At 44.9% G+C, this 21,457-nt stretch overlaps 1 protein-coding gene across 1 annotated transcript in view; it reads left to right on the top strand.

Moving 5' to 3' along the window:
* LOC144610427 (histone acetyltransferase KAT6A-like) overlaps window positions 1-21,457 on the top strand; it is a 156,813-nt gene that overhangs the window by 129,399 nt on the left and 5,957 nt on the right. The window contains exons 12-16 of the mRNA XM_078429092.1: window positions 1,564-1,657; window positions 7,321-7,552; window positions 8,957-9,143; window positions 14,004-14,201; window positions 14,301-14,408. Of these exons, the coding sequence (XP_078285218.1) occupies window positions 1,564-1,657; window positions 7,321-7,552; window positions 8,957-9,143; window positions 14,004-14,201; window positions 14,301-14,408 (819 nt within the window). The remainder of the gene's footprint in view (window positions 1-1,563; window positions 1,658-7,320; window positions 7,553-8,956; window positions 9,144-14,003; window positions 14,202-14,300; window positions 14,409-21,457) is intronic.

Here is a 21,457-nt window from a genome sequence, read left to right as displayed (position 1 = left end):
AGCAAATTTGAGTCAGTGACAGGAAGAAAAGAACACAAGTTGACAGGTGCTTTTGTGACTCGATGCTATTAACAGTGGGAGAGGCCACATTGCTCAGCCTCTTTGCCTTTTGAATTTTATATTAACGATTTAGATTCCATTTAGACTTAGAAATCATCGGACAGGTTTAGAGGGATATGGGCCAAAAGCAAGCAGGTGGAACTAGTGCAGATGGGGCATCTTGGTTGGCATGGCAAGTTGGGCCGAAGGGCATGTTTCGATGCTGTATGACTACGACATTTTTCAATGCACGTGGCATGATAAAACAATTTGCAATTGATAAAATATTGGCTGTGTAGTTGACAGCGAGGACAAGAGGTTTAGACTGTAAGAGGAGATAGATAGTCTAGCCATGTAGCAAAAAAAGGGCAACTAAAATTGAATCCAGAAAAATGTGAGGTGAGGCATTCAGCAAATTGAAACAAGACGTGGGAATATGTAATCAATGGGAAGACACTGAGAGATGTGGAGGAACAGTAGAACCCTGGAGCATGTTATGAAGGTAGATGAAGGTACATTGCAGGATAGACACAAAAAGCTGGAGTAACTCAGCGGGCCAGACAGCATCTCTGGAGAAAAGGAATAGGTGACATTTCGGGTCGAGACCCTTCTTCAGACTGAGTCGGGGGAGAAAGGGAAAGAAACTCTTTTTGAACCAGCATCTGCAGTTCCTTTTTGTACATTACAAGATGACGTTCTTTGTTAGTCGAGGCACAGAATATGGATGATCCAGATGATGCTAGTTAGGCCACAGCTGGATGCTCATTATTGCTGCCAAGTATTGCTGTTGCCCATGACCCCTGGGTGCACAGAAGTACTTGGAAGACCACCGGGCCAAACCTGAACATTGCACTCAGTGATTACATTTTGAAAAATAAATGTTTTTCCCTAATTTATGTTAAACCAGAAAGGACACTATTCCTGAAGGTGGCGTGTTCTATGCTATAAATGATAATTGCTTGCAAAGATGTTAAATTGTAAAAGACCACAAAATTAAAGTTTATTAAAATTAAGAGAGCAAAGTTCGGACAGCTAAGACTTTTATGGCAAACCCTCAATCCAATAGCCTATAAACTCAGGCAAATGGCAAGGTGCTCAAGATTACTGTATCTGTAGTTTATTGTAACGTAGCGGTAGAGTTGCTGCCTAGCAGAGCCAGAAATCCGGGTTTGATCCTGACTACGGGTGATTGTCTGTACAGAGTTTGTACGTTCTCCCAATGACCTGTGTGGGTTTTCACCGAGATCTTCAATTTCCTCCCGCACTTCAAAGATGTGCAGGTTTGTAGGTTAATTGGCTTGGTATAAAATGTAAAATTGGCCACAGTGCGTGTAGGGTGGTGTTAATGTGCTGGGATCACTGGTCGGTGCGGACCAAAGGGCCTGTTACCGCGCTGTATCTAATATAACTAAACGATTAACTTCGGAACTAACCTGGGGAGTTGATATCTGTTAATGTGCACTCCACATGTTTTTGTAATCCTGGCTAATTTTCTTTCTTCCGAATGATTTCTTTCCAATTCAGGAGAAGCATTGTCAGCAGAAGTACAACGTCTCCTGTATCATGATTCTTCCCCAGTACCAGAGGAAGGGATATGGAAGGTTTCTCATCGACTTCAGTAAGTGGACAGTCCTGTTGCAGATTGCGGGGTTTTTTTTTAAGAACTGGTGATGAAATACCGAATGAGGAATGAGACATCTGTACTCCTTTACATAAGGCAATGTTGAACCAATTTAATATAAACCTTCGAAAAAGTTTCATTCCATACAATTGCGGTGCTGGCTCGAAGGGCCAAATGGCCTCCTCCTGCACCTATTTTCTATGTTAATTGTAATAAAACTGAGCATAATTTTAACAGCATCTCCAAGAATGCAGTTAGCTTACTCTTGCTGGCTTTTATTGTTGGTGGCATTTCATTGTGTTTTGGATTTCTACAAGCTCAAAGCAACATTCTTGAATTTGGAGAAATGTGCGGGATCTAAGATAAATTAGGAAATATTTTGTTTTATGATTAAATTTTGATCTTCTGTATTCTACAAATGTATTCACCTCATTTTTCAATGTTGGACCAGGATGTTGAAAGCTTATTAGTTTTTTTTAGGACAGGTTTGTGACTTGAGTCTTTTGAGTGTCAGGGGCTTACAGGGAGAAGGCAGGAGAATGGGGTTGAGAGGGAAAGATAGAGACTCGATGGGCTGAATGATCTAATTCTGCTCCTATAAGTATCCAGGAGTATCCAGCCTCAGGATTTGTTCGATTTAGGTGATGGGAGGAATGTATATTGTAGCACCACTCATGCATGAGAGGAATGTATATTGTAGCACCACTCTCCCTGGTCTAGTCATATTGTGAGAAATGTGCAAAATATCTGGAAGCAGAACTTCAATTGATTATTAGCATGGAAAGATGAGGCAATTAAGACTAGCATCTTAAATCATAGCTTTTTGAGTTATAAGCAGCAGAAGAAAATACGTCATGTTAGAATTCAGTCATAATTTCCACCACTTTTTTAATTTCATGGGCGCCTGCTTGTGTCCAGTTAAATGTTCCTAATCATTTTTCTCCCCGTGTGAAAAGTTCTATTTCAGAATGTTTGAGCGTTTGTTAACATCCATCGTTTAAGCAGGGCAGGTGAAAAATGCAAAGAGCATTCCTAATGCTACCTGATGTGAACTTCTAAGATAAATCAGGCCCTTAACAACTGAAATAAAGGAAGATACTGGATAGGCATGCTAAGTTTTGAGGCTTCACTGCATGAATAATAAGAAAAAAACAATGTGTTAGTTTATTTGCTGCCAACATGGGAGGATGATCCAGGTTAGTTGCACTAGTGCATTGTAGTGCATCAAAAGTGCATTGCAAAATCTCCTAAGGTTTGGGCAGCACAGTGGCGCAGCGGTAGAGTTGCTGCCTCACAGCACCAGAGACCCGGGTTCGATCCTGACTATGCTATCATTTACTATATATATTAACGATTTAGACGAGGGAATTAAATGTAACATCTCCAAGTTTGCGGATGACACAAAGCTGGGTGGCAGTGTGAGTTGCGAGGAGGATGCTATGAGGCTGCAGGGTGACTTGGATAGGTTGGGTGAGTGGGCAGATGCAGTATAATGTGGATAAATGTGAGGTTATCCACTTTGGTGGCAAGAACAAGAAGGCAGATTATTATCTGAATGGTATCAGATTAGGAAAAGAGGAGGCTCAATGAGACCTGGGTGTCCCTGTACATCATTCACTGAATGTAAGCATGCGGGTACAGCAGGCAGTGAAGAAAGCCAATGGCATGTTTGCCTTCATTACAAGAAGAGGTATGTAGGTTAATTGGCTGGGTAAAATGTAAAAATTGTCCCTAGTGGGTGTAGGATAGTGTTAATGTACGGGGATCGCTGGGCGGCACGGACTTGGTGGGCCGAAAAGGCCTGTTTCCGGCTGTATATATATGATGATATGATATGATGATATGATTTGAGTTTAGGAGCAAGGAGGTCCTACTGCAGTTGTACAGGGCCCTGGTGAGACCACACCTGGAATATTGTGTGCAGTTTTGGTCTCCTAATTTGAGGAAGGACATTATTACTATTAAGGGAGTGCAGCGTAGGTTCATCAGGTTAATTCCCGGGATGGCGGGACTGACATATGAGGAAAGAATGGGTCGACTGGGCTTGCATTCACGAGGAATTTAGAAGGATGAGAAGGGATCTTATAGAAACATATAAAATTCTTAAGGGATTGGACAGGCTAGATGCAGGAAAAATGTTCCCTATGTTGGGGGAGTCCAGAACCAGCAGTCACAATTTAAGAATAAGGCCATTTAGGACTGAGATGAGGAAAAACCTTTTCATCCACAGGGTTGTGAATCTGTGGAATTCTCTGCCACAGAAGGCAGTGGAGGCCAATTCACTGGATGTTTTCAAGAGAGAGTTAGATTTAGCTCTTAGGGCTAACAGAATCAAGCAATATGGGGGGAAAAGCAGGAACGGGGTACTGATTGTGGATGATCAGCCATGATCATATTGAATGGCGGTGCTGCCTCGAAGGGCCAAATAGCCTACTCCTGCACCTATTTTCTATATGACAATAAACTAAACTGTACTGAACTGCACTCCAGCACAGCTGCACAGGAAATGCAAATAGATAAGATTGATTGCACATTGATTGCTGATAAGATTGCACACATAGATTCTAAACATACTTAAGTAGTATAAGAAGATAACTGCAGATGCTGGTACAAATCGAAGGTATTTATTCACAAAATGCTGGAGTAACTCAGCAGGTCAGGCAGCATCTCAGGAGAGAAGGAATGGGTGACGTTTCGGGTCGAGACCCTTCTTCAGACATACTTAAGATATGTTCTTCTTCTAAACATACTTAAGATATGTTTAAACTCTTGGGGTGACAGGAAAAGATTGACCAGTTTACTTTGATAACGGTAGCAGTCACTGCAACCGGCACAGAAACACTGTGTGAAATCTAGTCTCGTATGAATCAACACAGTGGGTTCAATACGTCAAATTTTATTTCACAGCATATGATTTAAAAAAAATTTGGATGAAGGTGGCTGTAATTTATTCAGCACTGAATTGAGCTGTCAAGTTTACCAGGAAGTAAAAATTAAATCTTGAACAGCTACATTTTCTGTGGAGTTTCTACCAGATTCCATCTAACAGGTTGCCATAAAACGCGAGCATTTCAGTCTAAGTCGACAGACTTTCCCGAAATCTAATGGTATGGAAAAGATACGGAGGATTCTTCTTGAACCTAGTTTTACTTCCACAAGATGCACTGTGTGGGAAAATAGTGAGGCAAAATATAAATATATCCACACAAAATCCATTTTGTAACAGTCGTTCAGAACAAGGAGCTTCACCTGTGGAAATGGAACACAGCTACCAGCCTTGGAGGGCATCTACAACACACGATGCCTCAGAAAAGCCACCAGCATCCACAAAGACTCCTCACACCCCTGCAACAGTCTGTTCGAACTTCTACCATCGGGCAGACAATACAAGGCCTTCTACGCCTGCACCATCAGACTCAGGAACAGCTTCATCCCCAGGGCCATAGCTGCTATGAACCGGTCCTGCTGAGCCGGATGGTCACATCACACAGTGATCCGGCACAGATCTACTTGCACTTTATTCTGTTTTAAAACTGTTACAATTTGTTTCATTGGGTTGTTTAAATTAATACTGACTAGCTAATTAAATTATTGCATCGTATGGGAGGCGCATTCCCAATCTCGTTGTACCCCTGTACAATGACAATAAAGATATATTGTATTGTATTGTATGTTCATCGTGTTGTACTACTGGTTTGCAGCAGATTCACCGTATCCCCAGACTATATTTTGCTTGCAAAGCAGTTTGTGGTTTGTAAAGATTCCATGGTGACTTTACACACACACAAACAACATTGCCCCCACCTTCTTCATCTCCCAAGTTCATTACCTAGTTTTCCTAGTCCTTGACCTTCCATGTCTTTTCTCTGACCCACCTCCATTGCTTTCTGCTGGGCCCACACCACCCTGGCCATGCTTTCATTTCGCTCTTGCCATCGGGAAGAAGGTATAGGAGGCTGAAAACTGTAACGTCCACGTTCAGGAACAGCCTCTACCCAACGACGATCAGGCTATTGAACATGGTATCACAAAATGCTGGAGTAGTTCAGCAGGTCAGGCAGCATCTAGGAGAGAAGGAATGGGTGACGTTTGGCACAGAGATTCTAACATGACGTATTTTCTTCTGCTGCTTATGACTCAAAAAGCTATGATTTAAGACACTAGTCTTAATTGCCTCATCTTTCCATGCTAATAATCAATTGAAGTTCTGCTTCCAGATATTTTTCACATTTCTCTCAAAATGACTAGACCAGGGAGAATGGTGCTACAATATATATTCCTATGGGTGACTATATATTTTCCGTCTGAAGAAGGGTCTTGACCCGAAACGTCACCCATTCCTTCTCTCCTAGATGCTGCCTGACCCGCTGAGTTACTCCAGCATTTTGTGATACCTTCGATTTGTACCAGCATCTGCAGTTATTTTCCTAGGCTATTGAACATTATGAACTCCAACTAAACTACAAACTGCCTTGGTTGCACTAGGGACTGGACTTTGCTTTGTTTCTTGCACTATGTAGGTTTATTTATTTATTGAACATTTTTAATGTTTGTTCATTACATTAGCTATTGGGTACTGTCTTTACAAACCTGCTTGTGATGCTGCAAGTAAGAATTTCATTGCTCTGCTTGGTACATTTCACGATAAAACCCTTTGGACGTTCTTATTTTACTCCTTCACTGTTGTTCATTCGGGAGCTAATACACCAGCCAGCCAGACCCATCACTTTGATTCAGTTCCCTGTGTGCAGAACTGAACACCCGAGGCTGCTGGATAGTAAGTTTGCAGACTCTGTGCCAGGGGCATCTTGTAAACTCGCTGTGGCTAAAGACATTTGCAGAGTGTCTTCCAATGTCTTACTCTTTATGGTACTAGATAAATGGAAGTTGTTACAGAGTCACAGGGCACCGTGAGATAATTCATTGTTGCACTGTGTGTTAACTCGTTGCATTGAGCACTCTGTTTCTTCAACCTGAAGTTCACATTGCAGCACCTCGGTCACATCAGTTTATTTTACTAAAGACTGGAGGCTAGGAAGGCCTCGCAGCCTGGCTCTAACTCTATGACTTTTAGAGAGCACTTCTGCTCTCTCATTCTATGAAAGATAAGAGTTTAATTCCCCAAAAAGGACACAAAGTAACTCAGCGGGTCAGGCAGCATCTCTGGAGAACATGGATCGGTGACGTTTAGGGTCGGGACCCTTTCTTAGAGTAGTTGTGGGGGGCGGGAGCCATAAGGTAAATAGGCAGATGGTTGGCCAGAATTAAAAGACAAAAAGTGGGAGATAAGGATGGAAGAGGTGAGATTGTGAAGCTGAAGAAGGAATATAGATAGGTGGAAGGGGGAGAAATGGGTGCGATTTCACATGGGGCACAGGGAAGAGGGGAGGAAGGGGAAAAAAAGTTTGATAATTAAATTTTAAAGTGTGTTTGTTGGGGGGGGGGGGGGGTGGGTGGTATTGTCTGCAGATTCGTTCTCTAAAATTGGAGAATTTAGTGTTTAATCTGTGAGGTTGTAAGCTACCCAGACGGTATTTTCCCTGACATATATATCGAGCCGGATTCTTTGAATCTTGATGTTTGTCACAGCTGTTCTGCGCTTGCTCGGGATACGGTAATTCGGGTTGAAAACTGACGTACATAAAACTTTGTGTGCCCAGGTTATTTGCTGTCGAAGCGAGAAGGCCAGGCTGGGTCCCCAGAGAAGCCACTGTCTGACCTGGGTCGCCTCTCGTACATGGCCTACTGGAAGAGCGTGATCTTGGAGTGCCTTCACCAATGCCATGACAAGCAACTTAGCATCAAGAAGCTGAGCAAACTAACAGGGATCTGTCCCCAGGACATCACCACCAGTCTCCATCATCTAAAGATGTTACAGTTACGCAGCGACCGGTATGTTAACGTCTCATAACTCTCGTTAATTAACTTTCTTTGTTTGTAAGGAGTAACAAATGCACCTGTCATGTTCATCTTCTGAAAGGTGCACTGTGAATTGTAAAGCCAAACAACCTTTTGGCACGTGGCAGATATATCCTCTAAAACCACTCCCAAATTCTTTAATACCGTGTGCCTGACCATTTGTGGTTCTCGATCCTCTTATCTCCCTTTATGGCTCGGGTGTCATTTTTGTTAGCTGAGTGCCCCTTAATCTGGGGGCATTCGCTTTCACACTTCTGTGCCACTTGCCTGATGGGAGAGGGGAGAAGAGGGAGTGACCGGGGCGGGACTCGACCTTGATTGTGGTGGCGGCCTTGCCGAGGTAGAGTGAAGTGTAGATGGAGTCAGTGGAAGGGAGGTTGGTTTGTTTGATGGTCTGGGCTGCGTCCTCAATTCTCTGCAATTTCTTGCGGCCTTGGATGGAGCTGTTCTGAAACCTCAGTAAAGTGATAAGATGCCTTATTGCTATTATCTACCCAAGGGGCTTCATTGGATGAAACCTCCGGGATAACCTGTTTACGTACTTCCATTATGTTCTCCTTAATCTGTCGTGTGACTCCCCCATTTCTCACTGCCAAGTCCTGGAATATACCCTGGAATGTTAAGCTGCCAGTCCTGCTCTCCCTTCAACCATGATTATGATTTCAAGTGCTCATTTGGAAAAATTTAGATGTTGTGAGCATTCCTGCCTCCATCACCCACTCTGACAGTGCTTTTGATATTCCCATTATACTTTGGGTGGAAAAAGTTCCTCCTCAAATCCCTCTAAACTACTATGCCCCTTATTCTTCCTCAGTGCTTTTTTTGTTTGTAACGATATGGTACGGTGAATTGGCCCATGTGCAAAGCTTAAAAACTAGATTTTGTTTCATTTTTAACGTGTTGATGTTATAATCTTTCGTTATTAATTTATTTGTATTAGAAATTGATTGGTCCCAAAATCAAAACCAAAGAGGGTGGTATATTGTTGATTTTTTTTTGTTGCTAAATGTAGCTTGATTTTTAATTGATACATATGCTTACCGGCACCTTTTTTTTCGACAAGCAAAAGCACTGCTCTTTCCACTTAAACATATCCCCTCTAATTCTAGATAGCTCTGGTGTTTTGATAACTTTCCTGCGAGTTAATTTGTAAATCTCTCTGTCAGGTCCTCCTTCAACACTCTCTTTAAGGCATAATAACTAACGGTTTATTTCTTTTTGATTGCAGAAAAATGTGTTGGTTTAAACAGCCAACAACCCAAAGCACAGTTGCAGTCCTGTGCTTGTACTGTTGTCATCCTCCATTGGGTTCTGACATTTCATTGTGCTTCTGCCTTGCAGTATCCTTTGATGTGTCTCTTTTTAACTTGTTGAAAGGTTTCTGGTCATTCGTCGAGAGAAGCTGATTCAAGATCACATGGCAAAGCTTAAAGCCAATCCGCGCCAGATTGAAGTTGATCCCGACGGTTTACGTTGGACTCCTTTAATCTTTTCAAACACGGTAGTGTCAGAGGAAGAGGAGGAGGAGGATGAAGAAGAGGAAGAAGAGACTCCAGCATTAAAGGTAACAGTTCAGAACACAAGGCGTGACTTTCTGATTGTCTTTCTGATCGCTGCATCGTCTGAGCCAAATTATTCCTGCTTTCAAATTTTCCTGACATACATTCATTGGCACGGCACAGTAGCGCAGTGGTAGAGCTAACAAGATCATTGTTCTTTATCTCTCTACATCATCGTCCACATCTCTCGTTTCCCTTTTCCCGAACTAGTCTGATGAAGGGTCTCCACCCAAAAAGTCACCCATTCCTTCTCTCCAGTGATGCTGCCTGTCCCGCTGAGTTACTCCAGCTTTTTGTGTCTTATCTTCGGTTTAAACCAGCGTCTGCAGTTCCTTCCTACTATATGTATCATGTGCTATGTATCAAGGCATAAAGAGCGCTCTTGGCCATTTTAAGTTTCAAGTTGGCACGGTGGCGCAGCGGTAAAATTGCTGCATCAAAGCGCCAGAGACCCGGCCCTGTCTATGGGTGCAGTCTGTACGGATTTTGTACCTTCTCCTGGTAACCGCGTGGATTTCCTCTGGGTTCCTCCCACGTTCCAAAGACATCGTGGGTTTGTAGATTAATTGGCTTCTGAAAAGTGCCCCCCTAGTTGCAGGATGTGAAAGTGGGATAACATGAAACTAGTGGGGCGTGACTTTCTAATTCTGTTTCTGATTGTGGCATCGGCAGCTGATTTACCTTCTGAGCCAAATTATTCCTGATTTAAAATTTTCCTGACATGAAATTATTGGGACGGCACGGTGGCGCAGCGGTAGAGCTGCTGCCTCGCAGCGCCAGAGACCCGTGTCGATCCTGGCCATGGGTGGTGCAGTCTGTACGTATTTTGAACTTTCTCCCCGTGACTGCGTGCGTTCCCGTCTGGGTGCTCAGGTTTCCTCCAACGTTGCGAAGTCATATGCGTTTGTAGGTTAATTGGCTTCTGAAATTTGCCTCCTAGTATGTAGGACGCGAAGTGGGACAACATGGAACTAGTGTGCAGGTGATCAGTGGTCCGCATTGACTCGGTGGGCCAGAGAGCGTGTTTCCACGCTGTATATCTAAAACTGGAGAAAAAAAACTAAGGAAAATGGACATAGAAGGGAAATGCATTTCCCTCCTATGTATATAATGGCACATTCAATATTGTACATAGCTATCATATCATATCATATACATACAGCCGGAAACAGGCCTTTTCGGCCCTCCAAGTCCGTGCCGCCCAGTGATCCCCGTACATTAACACTATCCTACACCCACTAGGGACAATTTTTACATTTACCCAGCCAATTAACCTACATACCTGTACGTCTTTGGAGTGTGGGAGGAAACCGAAGATCTCGGAGTAAACCCACGCAGGTCACGGGGAGAACGTACAAACTCCTTACAGTGCAGCACCCGTAGTCAGGATCGAACCTGAGTCTCCGGCGCTGCATTCGCTGTAAAGCAGCAACTCTACCGCTGCGCTACCGTGCCGCCCTATGTTAACATGAAATCATCCTAAACTTTAACCAAAGCAATTTGGTCACAGTAACCACTCCCATTCTACTCGTTTTCGATTGTAACTGCTGCAATTTGGAACCATAATACTCCAATAATTTCCTCCGAATCTAGAAAAGGGGATGTGAGGAAGGGGAGCAAGGAACTGCAGACGCTAGACTCGAGCATAACACAAAATGCCAGAGTTACTCCGCAGGTCAGTCAGCCAGCACTTAGTGGAGGGAATGGTCAGACCACGTTTCGGGTCGGGACCTTTCTTCAGACTGATCATAGTAGGGGGGAGAGAAAGCTGGGAAAAAGAGGTGGGGGAAGGACAATTGAGAGATGGATACCGCCCAGATGAGGGAGGTTGGATCGGTGGTAGAAGGGTTGATAAAGGCTAGAGGTGAAAAGGAGACAAATGGGAGCCAGATTAGGAGAGAAGAGGAATAAAATGTGGAGCCAGGGAGAGACACAAGGGGATGGGGGGGGGGGGTGAGAGAGGGAATAGGGTAATGGTGGAAATGGGTGGGAGAGGGAATGGGGTAATGGTGGAAATGGTGGGAGAGGGAATGGGGTAATGGTGGAAATGGGTGGGAGAGGGAATGGGGTAATGGTGGAAATGGGTGGGAGAGGGAATGGGGTAATGGTGGAAATGGGTGGGAGAGGGAATGGAGTAATGGTGGAAGTGGGTGGGAGAGGGAATGGGGTAATGGTGGAAATGGTGGGAGAGGGAATGGGGTAATGGTGGAAGTGGGTGGGAGCGGGAATGGGGTAATGGTGGAAGTTGGTGGGAATGGGGTAATGGTGGAAATGGTGGGAGAGGGAATGGGGTAATGGTGGAAATGGTGGGAGAGGGAATGGGGTAATGGTGGAAGTGGGTGGGAGAGGACGGAGCAGGAAAGAGAGAGGCAGGAGGGTGTTCGGAAAAGGGGGGTGGTGTGGTTGATCGTGCCTGTTGTGGATATATAAATGCACTCTGGTCATCAGGTGGCAGCAGACACAAAGATATTTTACAATGGTCCCTCAGTTGTGTGAGAAACGGAAGTGAACAGGATTCCTACTTGTAATTTGTCAAGGATGGGTCAGATATCTTCTTGTCTAAACAGAGTAATCGCAACGTTGAGTAAATTTGACCGACTGACACTTTTCTCAAGCGTGCAGTAGAAAAGAAAAATGCGGTATAACCAATGGCCAATTTTACTTGAAATCAAGCAAAGAAGCTGTCACTTCTATCACCTTGCCCAAACAAGATGGCACCACAGGATATATCGTCCCTTCCTCTTCTTCGCCTGCATCATTCTGAAATGACCGTATCTTCCATGAGTGCCTAATTCACTGCTCTATCCCCACCAACACAGGCTTCCCTGTACATCTTCCGAAGAGATACAATACCTCCCCCTTTAATCTGTCCCTCACCCAACACCTTACCCGTGCCTAGCATCCAAACCATCTCTCCACCTTTTCAGTTCTTCTCCATTCCATCTGAAAGGTGGCCTTGAGCTACCATTCACTTTTAGTTTTAATTTAGTTTAGAGGCGTAGGTCCTTCGGCCGGCTAAACTAATGTACGGTAGCCCAGCGATCACCGTACACTAGCACTATCCTACAAACAAGGGACAATTTAAATGTTTTACCGATGCCAGTTAACCTACAAACCTGTGCGTCTTTGGAGTGTGGAGCACCCGGGAAAAACCCACGAGGTCACAGGGAGAACGTACAAACTCCGCATAGACAGCACCCGTAGTAAGGCTCAAACCCGTGTCTCTGACGCTGTAAGGCTGCAACTCTACCGCTGCGCCACCGTGCCGCCCCCGTGAATTGTTGAACCCTCTAAACCACTCTCACTCCAATTTGACACTAAACTCCACACAGATAGATAGGACTGGAATACTCATATACTCAGGATCTATTCCCGATCTTCCAATCTACCTTGTTGCGGCCCTTGCATTTAAAAAAAATCTGCACTTTCTCTTCGGGTGTAACATTACCTTATGAGATCTGTTTATTTTCTCTTTTGCACTACTTGACTTAATCATGTATGCTATAATTTGCCTGGAGAGCACACAAAACTAAGTTTTCCTCTGTATCTCGGCACACATGACAGTAATGTGCCATTACCAAACTCAAAGGCATAAGTACGCCTCTAATTATGTTGCATTGGCCCAGAAATTTAATCTATTTAATCTTGTTCTTGCATGATTAAATTATGGATAGAGCTATCGACTTTCTTTTAAGGTAACCTTTTAGTTTTGTCTCGTTGCTTCACTGTTTTTTCCTCCTTGTTATCTTTCCGTCTGAACTTGATTTGAATCTTACTCACCTCAGTACTTCACTGCCGTGTACTAATGTAGCTTATAGATCAGTATCAGAAGCACAAATGCTCGAGGAACTCAGTCAGTCAAGCTGCATCTGTGGACAGAGAAGCCTGGCAACATTTTGGGTGGTTGATCCTTCCTCAGAACTAGAGGAAAGTGAAGGCTTCACAGCTTACAAAGCAGAACTGGAGGGGTGCAGGAGAAAAGATTTTTGTCCTGAGGGTGAGATTGTTGACTGCCTTTCCAAATGAGTGCTTCATTGAGAGAAATGTCACAGTTAACCCAAGATAGCACCATTGCTAATTGTTTAAAGCAAAGTGTGGTGGAATTCAATCTTGGGGTGAGACAGAGCTAATTGTGCATATCCCTCCATCCCCTCCACATCTTATACCTATCCAAAAGTCTCTTGAAATGCCACTATCAGATCTGCCTCAACCACCACCTTATGCAGCGCATTCAAAGCACTCAATGACGTCGATGTCCCGCGCATCTTCTTTAAACTTTGCCTCACCTTAAAGCTATGCCCTCTCGCACTTGAATCAAAGGGGTAGAGCTGTTACTATTGCTCTTTAATCGTGGCTGATCTAAATGCATAAAGTGTAAGAAAATAACTGCCGATGCTGGTACAAATCAAAGGTATTTATTCACAAACTGCTGGAGTATTTCAGAAGTCTGAAGAAGGGTCTCGACCTGAAACGTCACCCATTCCTTCTCTCCTGAGATGCTGCCTGACCCGCTGAGTTACTCCAGCCTTTTGTGAATAAATAAATGCATAAAGTGTTCTTTTAAGAGTAAACCCAGATGTGAAAGTTAAATGTGGAAGATGGAACTGCAGATGCTGGTTTGCACTGAAGATAGACGCAAAATGCTTGTGTATCTCAGCGGGTCAGGCAGCATCTCTGGAGAAAAGGAATAGGTGATGTTTTGGGTCAGAACTCTTCTTCATCCTCTGGTTCCGACCCAAAACGTCACCTATTCCTTTTCTCCATACCCGCTGCCTGAACCGCTGAGTTACTCCAGCATTTTGTGTCTCGTCTTCTGTGAGAGTTATTTCGCTGTTCATGCCTGAAACGTGGTTTATTCTCGACAGACTGAAAACACCATTGAGTTGTGGGATAAAAAGGAACTCAATGGCTATGCACCAATCCAGAACGGCCGACAAATCACATTGTGCGCATCAAACGGCAAAACTCGGCAGGACATCTGTGCCGAAGGTCTTATGCCCAATGGTGACAGCAAGAGGAAGCATTTCAGTGAAAGCAGTGAGGAGGAGGAGGAGGAGGAGGAGGTGGAGGAGGAGGAGGAGGAGGAGGAGGAGGAGCAGGAGGAGGAGGAGGACGAGGAGGAGGAGGACGAGGAGGAGGAAGAGGAGGAGGAGGAGGAGGAGGAAGAGGAGGAGGACGAGGGCGAGGACGAGGACGAAGAAGGTGATGAGGCAAGGCCAAGTTCCCCACCTGTACTCACAAAACCAGCGCTGCGTGGAGTGAAGAGGAAGGTAAGGATGTGGAAAGCGGCTTTGTGGTTTGTTCCAGATCAAAAGGGTCGTACTTTGGAGTCAATTGTGAAGTGCACCGCAATAATCTTTATCTAGACTTGGTTTAGTTTAGAGATACAGTGCGGAAACAGGTCCTTTTGGCACACCGAGTCTGCACCGACCAGCGATCCCCGCACATTAACACTATCCTGCGGACAACTTACATTTATACCAAGCCAATTAACCCTCACACCTGTGCGCCTTTGAAGTGTGGGAGGAAACCAGAGCACCCAAGGAAAACCCACAAGGTCACACGGAGAACGTACATATTCCGTACGGGCAGCACCCGTAGTCAGGATCGAACCTGGGTCTCTGGCATTGAAAGTGCTGTAAGGCAGCAACTCTACCGCTGCCCAATGATGCTGTAGAATCAGACAGGAGTAGGTTTAGTAAGTTTAGTAGATTTAGGAGTAGTAAGTTTACAGTGGTGATAACTAGTTTTCAAATGGCAGCAAGGAAGAACTGCTTCACTTAAAGATAGTGATGACTGTTTGGACACAACTGCTGCATGAAGTAGAAACATGCAGCAAGATGCCCTCATGGCAGTGTTACAGTATGGCAGGGATGAGGTTCAATCACCCTGTCAACTTGAGCTTACCTTAATAGTCCTGTCCATGGTGAATATATCAGGTACTAGACCAAGTGGACCCGTTGGGCCCAAAATTCTCCTGCGTTGGTGCAGCACCCTCTCCTCCCCCCTTCCCCCTCCGCTCTTCCCCTCCCCTCTTCCCCTCCCCGCCCCTCATCCCCTCCCCTCCCCTCTTCCCCCCTCTTCCCCTCCCCTCCCCTCTTCCCCCCCCCTCCCCTCTTCCCCTCCCCTCCCCTCTTCCCCTCCCCTCTTCCCCTCCCCCTCCCCTCTTCCCCTCCGCCCTCCTCCCCCCTCAGCCCTCCTCCCCCTCCACCCCCTCCCTCCATTCCCCTTCCCCCCACTCCATCCCCCTCAGCCCCCCTTATCCTTCCCTCCCTAGGAGATAGATTTAAACTTTAAAATCTGAATAACTTAAAAAAATATAACACCGATTTCAATGAAACTTCTTCCATTAGCACCAAAGTGCTGACGGTGAGTAAGGTGGGTCTAAAAGTGTCGTGCTATCGTGTACCGTTTAGGCTGTACTTCAGGAACAAACAAACAGACAAATGAGAGTTTTGGTATATAGATTAGGGGAGGAACATCAGCTGTAATGTAGTGTATTTACTCTAGTTTGAGGCTTCAAACATAGAAGAAAAGACCCTTTACAGAGGGCCAATTAGCCTGTGAACCCACAACTCTTTGGGATGTGGGAGGAAACCGGAGCACCCGGGTGGTCACGGGGAGAACGTGCCAGCTCCATACAGACGCGGTGCCCGAGGTCAGGATTGAACCTGGGTCACGGGGCACTGAGGCAGCAGCTCTACCAGCTGCGCCACTGTGCGGCAGTGTGGCCAGACTGCACAGAAAGTGAAATCTGATTACAGCCTCTGCACGTTAAATGCAATAAATAATCCATGTAGAGATGATGCCAAAAATGTACAAATACCACACCAAACGATCTAACGACTGGCAATATATAACAGCTGCCCTGACATCCAAGGGACAATATTTTCATGACATTTCTAACTTCACTGAGGCTGAAAGAAAAAAATATATATTGTAATGCCAATGGAATAACAAGATATTTTAGTATTTATTCTTTTACAATGCATGACTGTTGCAAAGGCTTCATTGTTTCTGTGGAGAGCAAGGCAATACTGAATAAACTGCAAAGTTAGAGATTATCGACATTGAGCCACATGTATTACTTTTTCTGTCTTAAGTTTACCACTTTACAGTCATTCATCCATCCAGTCCCATTGTTGTCTCATTTCTGATGACGTTCATTTTTCTATACTTTTTATATTAACCTTGATTGACTGTGAACCGAATATCATTGGATTAATTCAGAAATGACACCCTATTATAAGAATAATGGAAAAAAATGTTGCAGAGCGAGTGGTTTAGTTTAGAGATACAGCGTAGAAACAGGCCCTTCGGCCCACCGGGTTCACACTGACCAACGATCTCTCGTACACTAATTCCACACACTAGGGACATTTTACAGAAACGACTTAGCCTACAAACCTGCACGTCTTTGGAATGTAGGAGCAAACCAGAACACCCGGAGAAAACCCACGCAGGTCACGGGGAGAACGTACACACTCCACACAGGCAGCAGCCATTGTCAGGATTGAACCCGGGTCTCTGGCACTGTAAGGCGGCAACTCTACCGCTGCGCCACAATAGACAATAGGTGCAGGAGGAGGCCATTCGGCCCTTCGAGCCAGCACCGCCATTCAATGTGATCATGGCTGATCATTCTCAATCAGTACCCCGTTCCTGCCTTCTCCCCATACCCCCTGACTCCTTCGACAAACACATCACCAAGACAGCCTTCTTCCACCTCAAAAACATCGCCCGTCTCCGTCCATCCCTCTCCTCCACAGCTGCTGAAACCCTCATCCACGCCTTCATCACCTCCCGACTGGACTACTGCAACAGCCTTCTCTATGGTTCACCCTCAAAAATCATCAACAAACTCCAACACATCCAGAACTCCGCTGCCCGTCTACTCACCCACTCCCCGATCCGTGACCATATCACCCCCGTCCTTTACAAGCTCCACTGGCTCCCCATCCCCCAGAGAATCCAGTACAAAATCCTCCTCATGACATACAAAGCCCTCCATAACCTGGCCCCATCCTACCTGACTGACCTCCTCCACAGACACACTCCCACCCGTACCCTCCGCTCTGCTGCTGCTAACCTCCTGTCCCCCCCCCCATCCGGACCAAACTCAGATCCTGGGGAGACAGGGCTTTCTCCATCGCTGCTCCCACACTCTGGAACTCACTACCCCAAACCGTTAGAGACTCCTCCTCACTCACCACATTCAAAACATCACTGAAGTCTCATCTGTTCAACACTGCCTTCAATCACTGACCGTTACCCCACCTTCTTTTTCCTTTTCTCTTCGTTTACTCATTTATCTATTTATTTTCTTTTATGTTTTAGTAAACCCTGTAAAGCGTCTTTGAGTGTTAGAAAAGCGCTATATAAATGTAATGCATTATTATTATTATTATTATAATTATCCTTAAGAGCTCTATCTAGCTCTCTCATGAATGCATTCAGAGAATTGGCCTCCACTGCCTTCTGAGGCAAAGAATTCCACAGATTCACAACAAAAGTTTTTCCTCATCTCAGTTCTAAATGGCCTACCCCTTATTCTTAAACTGTGGCCCCCCTGTTCTGGACTCCCCCAACATTGGGAACATGTTTCCTGCCTCTAACGTGTCCAACCCCTTAATAATCCTATATGTTTCGATAAGATCTCCTCTCATCCTTCTAAATTCCAGTGTATACAAGCCTAGTCGCTCCAGTCTTTCAACTGTGCCGCCCCCCAGAGGTTCTAGAGTGCATTGCCAGTTTGATTTGTTGAGGCAGAACTGACTGTCGCATTCAAAAGGGAGCCAGATTTCTGAAAATAAAGAATTTTGTGGGAAGACTGGCTGGGTGGATGGTGTTTTCAGAGAAATGGGACCATATAGCCGCTTTGCAGATTGTAAACATTCTGTGATGAGCATGATCGTCATAGTTTCCGGATTTATTGGAACAGAGGAATTAGATACAGGAAGATATCACTCGGTCCTTCAATCAGTCTGAAGAAGGGTCTCAGCCCGAAACTTCACCCATTCCTTCTCTCCAGAGATGCTGCCTGCCCCGCTGAGTTACTCCAGCATTTTGTGTCTACACTCAGTCCCTTCAAACCTGCTTCACTTTGCACTGAGATCTTGGTTTGATGGCAACCACAACTCTGCATTCCTGCCTTTCACAGTAAACCTTTTTACCACTTTGCTCATCAAAAATCTAACTTGCTCTGTCTTAAAAATATTCAAAGATTCTGCTTCCACTGGCCTTTGGACAAGATTGTTCCAAAGGCGCTCAGTCCCTTTGAGAGAAGAAATGTCACCTTGTCGTTGCCTTAGATGGGTTGCTCGTTATTTTTTAACATAGCTACACTCCCGTTCTAGTTCCCCATAAGAGGAAACACCATCTTCACATCCACTCTTTTGGCAGCTGGCACCTCTGGCAACCACCCACCTTGTGATATTACGCAAGATCTGCTGTACACCTGATCTCAATCCTAAATGATTTTATGTTTCTAACCAAGTTACACTAGATGGCAGTGTCTACCACATTTTGGTCCTGAGTGAGATTGTTCCCTGAAATGAAATTTAACCCTTTGTTCTCAATATTTTGAAACTAGCCCCACTGACTCTCCAACACAAATCTAAAATCATTCTGGTTCTGCTGGTTATAGACACCATGGAATCTGATGATGCTTCAGTTGAAACATTGAGATTATGTTTTTAAGCTGTTTCACTATCCAACCCCAATTTTGCAGAGATGGTTCATAAGTTGGCACGGTAGCGCAGCGGTAGAGTTGCTGCTTTACAGCGAATGCAGCGCCGGAGACTCAGGTTCGATCCTGACTACGGGTGCTGCACTGTAAGGAGTTTGTACGTTCTCCCCGTGACCTGAGTGGGTTTTCTCCGAGATCTTCGGTTTCCTCCCACACTCCAAAGACGTACAGGTATGTAGGTTAATTGGCTGGGTTAATGTAAAAATTGTCCCTAGTGGGTGTAGGATAGTGTTAATGTATGGGGATCGCTGGGCGGCACGGACTTGGAGGGCCGAAAAGGCCTGTTTCCGGCTGTATATATATGATGATTTGATATGATAAGTTCTAGGAACAGAATTAATCCGTTCGGCCCGTCAAGTCTACACAGCCATTCAATCATGGCTGATCTATCTTTCCATCTCAACATGGTTCTCCTGCTTTCTCCCCGTCATCCCTGGCACCCACTAATCAAGAGATGGGGAGATTGACACAGTTTGTGCTTTTAGAGTGCATTTACCCAACGGTTCTGTGGTGGTTTGAAGAGATGAGAGAGGCTGGCGAGTGACTTATAGAGCCACTCGCCCAGCACCGGGGAGCACAGCTTTGCTGCATGTGGAGAGATTGTCGACTGTGCCAGTAAACTCTGGAAAACTGAGAGCCCCCCCTTCCAAATCTCTTCAAACTTGCAAAGTTCTTTCAAAGCTCGACAGGTTAGATGCAGGGAATATTTTGTTCCTGACCAGGGGTCACACTCTGAATAGGGGGCAGGCTGTTTAGGACTGAGAATTTTTTTTCCAGAAGACCTTAAGACATAGGAGCAGAATTAGGCTATTCAGCCCATCCAGTCTACTCTGCCATTGAATCATGCCAGATCTATTTATCCCTCTCAACCTCAATCTCCTGCCTTCTCCCTGTAACCTTTGATGTCCATCCTAATCAAGGATCTATCAATCGCTGCTTTAAAAATACCCCATGACATGGCCTCCACAGCCATATGTGACCATGGATTCCACAGATTCACCACCCTCTGGCTAAATAAATCCCTCCTCATCTCCATTCTGAAGGTATGTCCTTTTATTCTGAGGCTATGCCCTCTGGTCCTGGGCTCTCCCATGCCTGGAAACATCCTTGCCATGTCCACTGTGTCTGGGCATTTCATGATATAACCATATAACCATATAACAATTACAGCACGGAAACAGGCCAGTTTGGCCCTTCTAGTCCATGCCGAACACTTTCTGCGACCTAGTCCCATCTACCTGCTCTCAGACCATAACCCTCCAATCCCTTCCCATCCATATACCTATCTAATTTACTCTTAAATAATAAAATCGAGCCTGCCTCCACCACTTCCACCGGAAGCTCATTCCATACAGCCACCGCCCTCTGAGTAAAAAAGTTACCCCTCATGTTACCCCTAAACTTTTGTCCTTTAATTCTGAAGTTATGTCCCCTTGTTTGAATCTTCCCCACTCTCAAAGGGAAAAGCTTACCCACGTCAACTCTGTCCGTCCCTCTTAAAATTTTAAAAACCTCTATCAAGTCCCCCCTTAACCTTCTGCGCTCCAAAGAATAAAGACCCAACCTGTTCAATCTCTCTCTGTAGCTTAAGTGCTGAAACCCAGGCAACATTCTAGTAAATCTCCTCTGTTCTCTCTCTATTTTGTTGACATCCTTCCAATAATTTGGCGACCAGAACTGCACACCATATTCCAGATTCGGCCTCACCAATGCCTTGTACAATTTTAACATTACGTCCCAACTTCTATATTCGATGCTCTGATTTATAAAGGCAAGCATACCAAACGCCTTCTTCACCACCCTATCCACATGAGATTCCACCTTCAGGGAACAATGCACAGTTATTCCCAGATCCCTCTGTTCCACTGCATTCCTCAATTCCCTACCATTTACCCTGTACGTCCTATTTTGATTTGTCCTACCAAAATGCAGCACCTCACACTTATCAGCATTAAACTCCATCTGCCATCTTTCAGCCCACCCTTCCAAAAGGCCCAAGTCTCTCTGTAGACTTTGAAAATCTACTTCATTATTAACTACACCACCTATCTTAGTATCATCTGCATACTTACTAATCCAATTTGCCACACCATCATCCAGATCATTGATGTAAATGACAAACAACGGCGGACCCAACACAGATCCTTGGGGTACTCCACTAGACACTGGCCTAGTAGGTAGGTTGATCTGGTAGGTTTCAATGAGATCCCCCCCCTCATCCTTCCATTTCTTCACTAGATGTTGGAGAACCTTTGAAATTCTTAACCCTAGAGGTCGAGAGGCTCCTTGCCAAGTTTATTTGAGAGGTGCAGGAGTTGTGCTGGAAAGCATCACTGAGGTAGAAGATCAACCATGATCGTGAAGAATGGCATAACAAGCTTCAGGATCAAGATGGCTTTTGCCTGCTCCTTCGTCTTATGTCCATCTATCATCATGTATTTAAAGTAAATTGCTGGAAATACCGAAATGAGAAAACACGTGAAAGAGAACCCGTGTTCATTATTAGCGTTACTTTGATGGTCTCTCTTGGGAATATGCTGCTAATAATCACCAAGCATAAACATGAGCTGT

Source organism: Rhinoraja longicauda, chromosome 36, assembly GCF_053455715.1.
Source record: "Rhinoraja longicauda isolate Sanriku21f chromosome 36, sRhiLon1.1, whole genome shotgun sequence".
NCBI lineage: Eukaryota > Metazoa > Chordata > Chondrichthyes > Rajiformes > Arhynchobatidae > Rhinoraja > Rhinoraja longicauda.
Note: the sequence above shows the minus strand (reverse complement) of the source record. Positions and strands in the feature narration are given on the sequence as shown.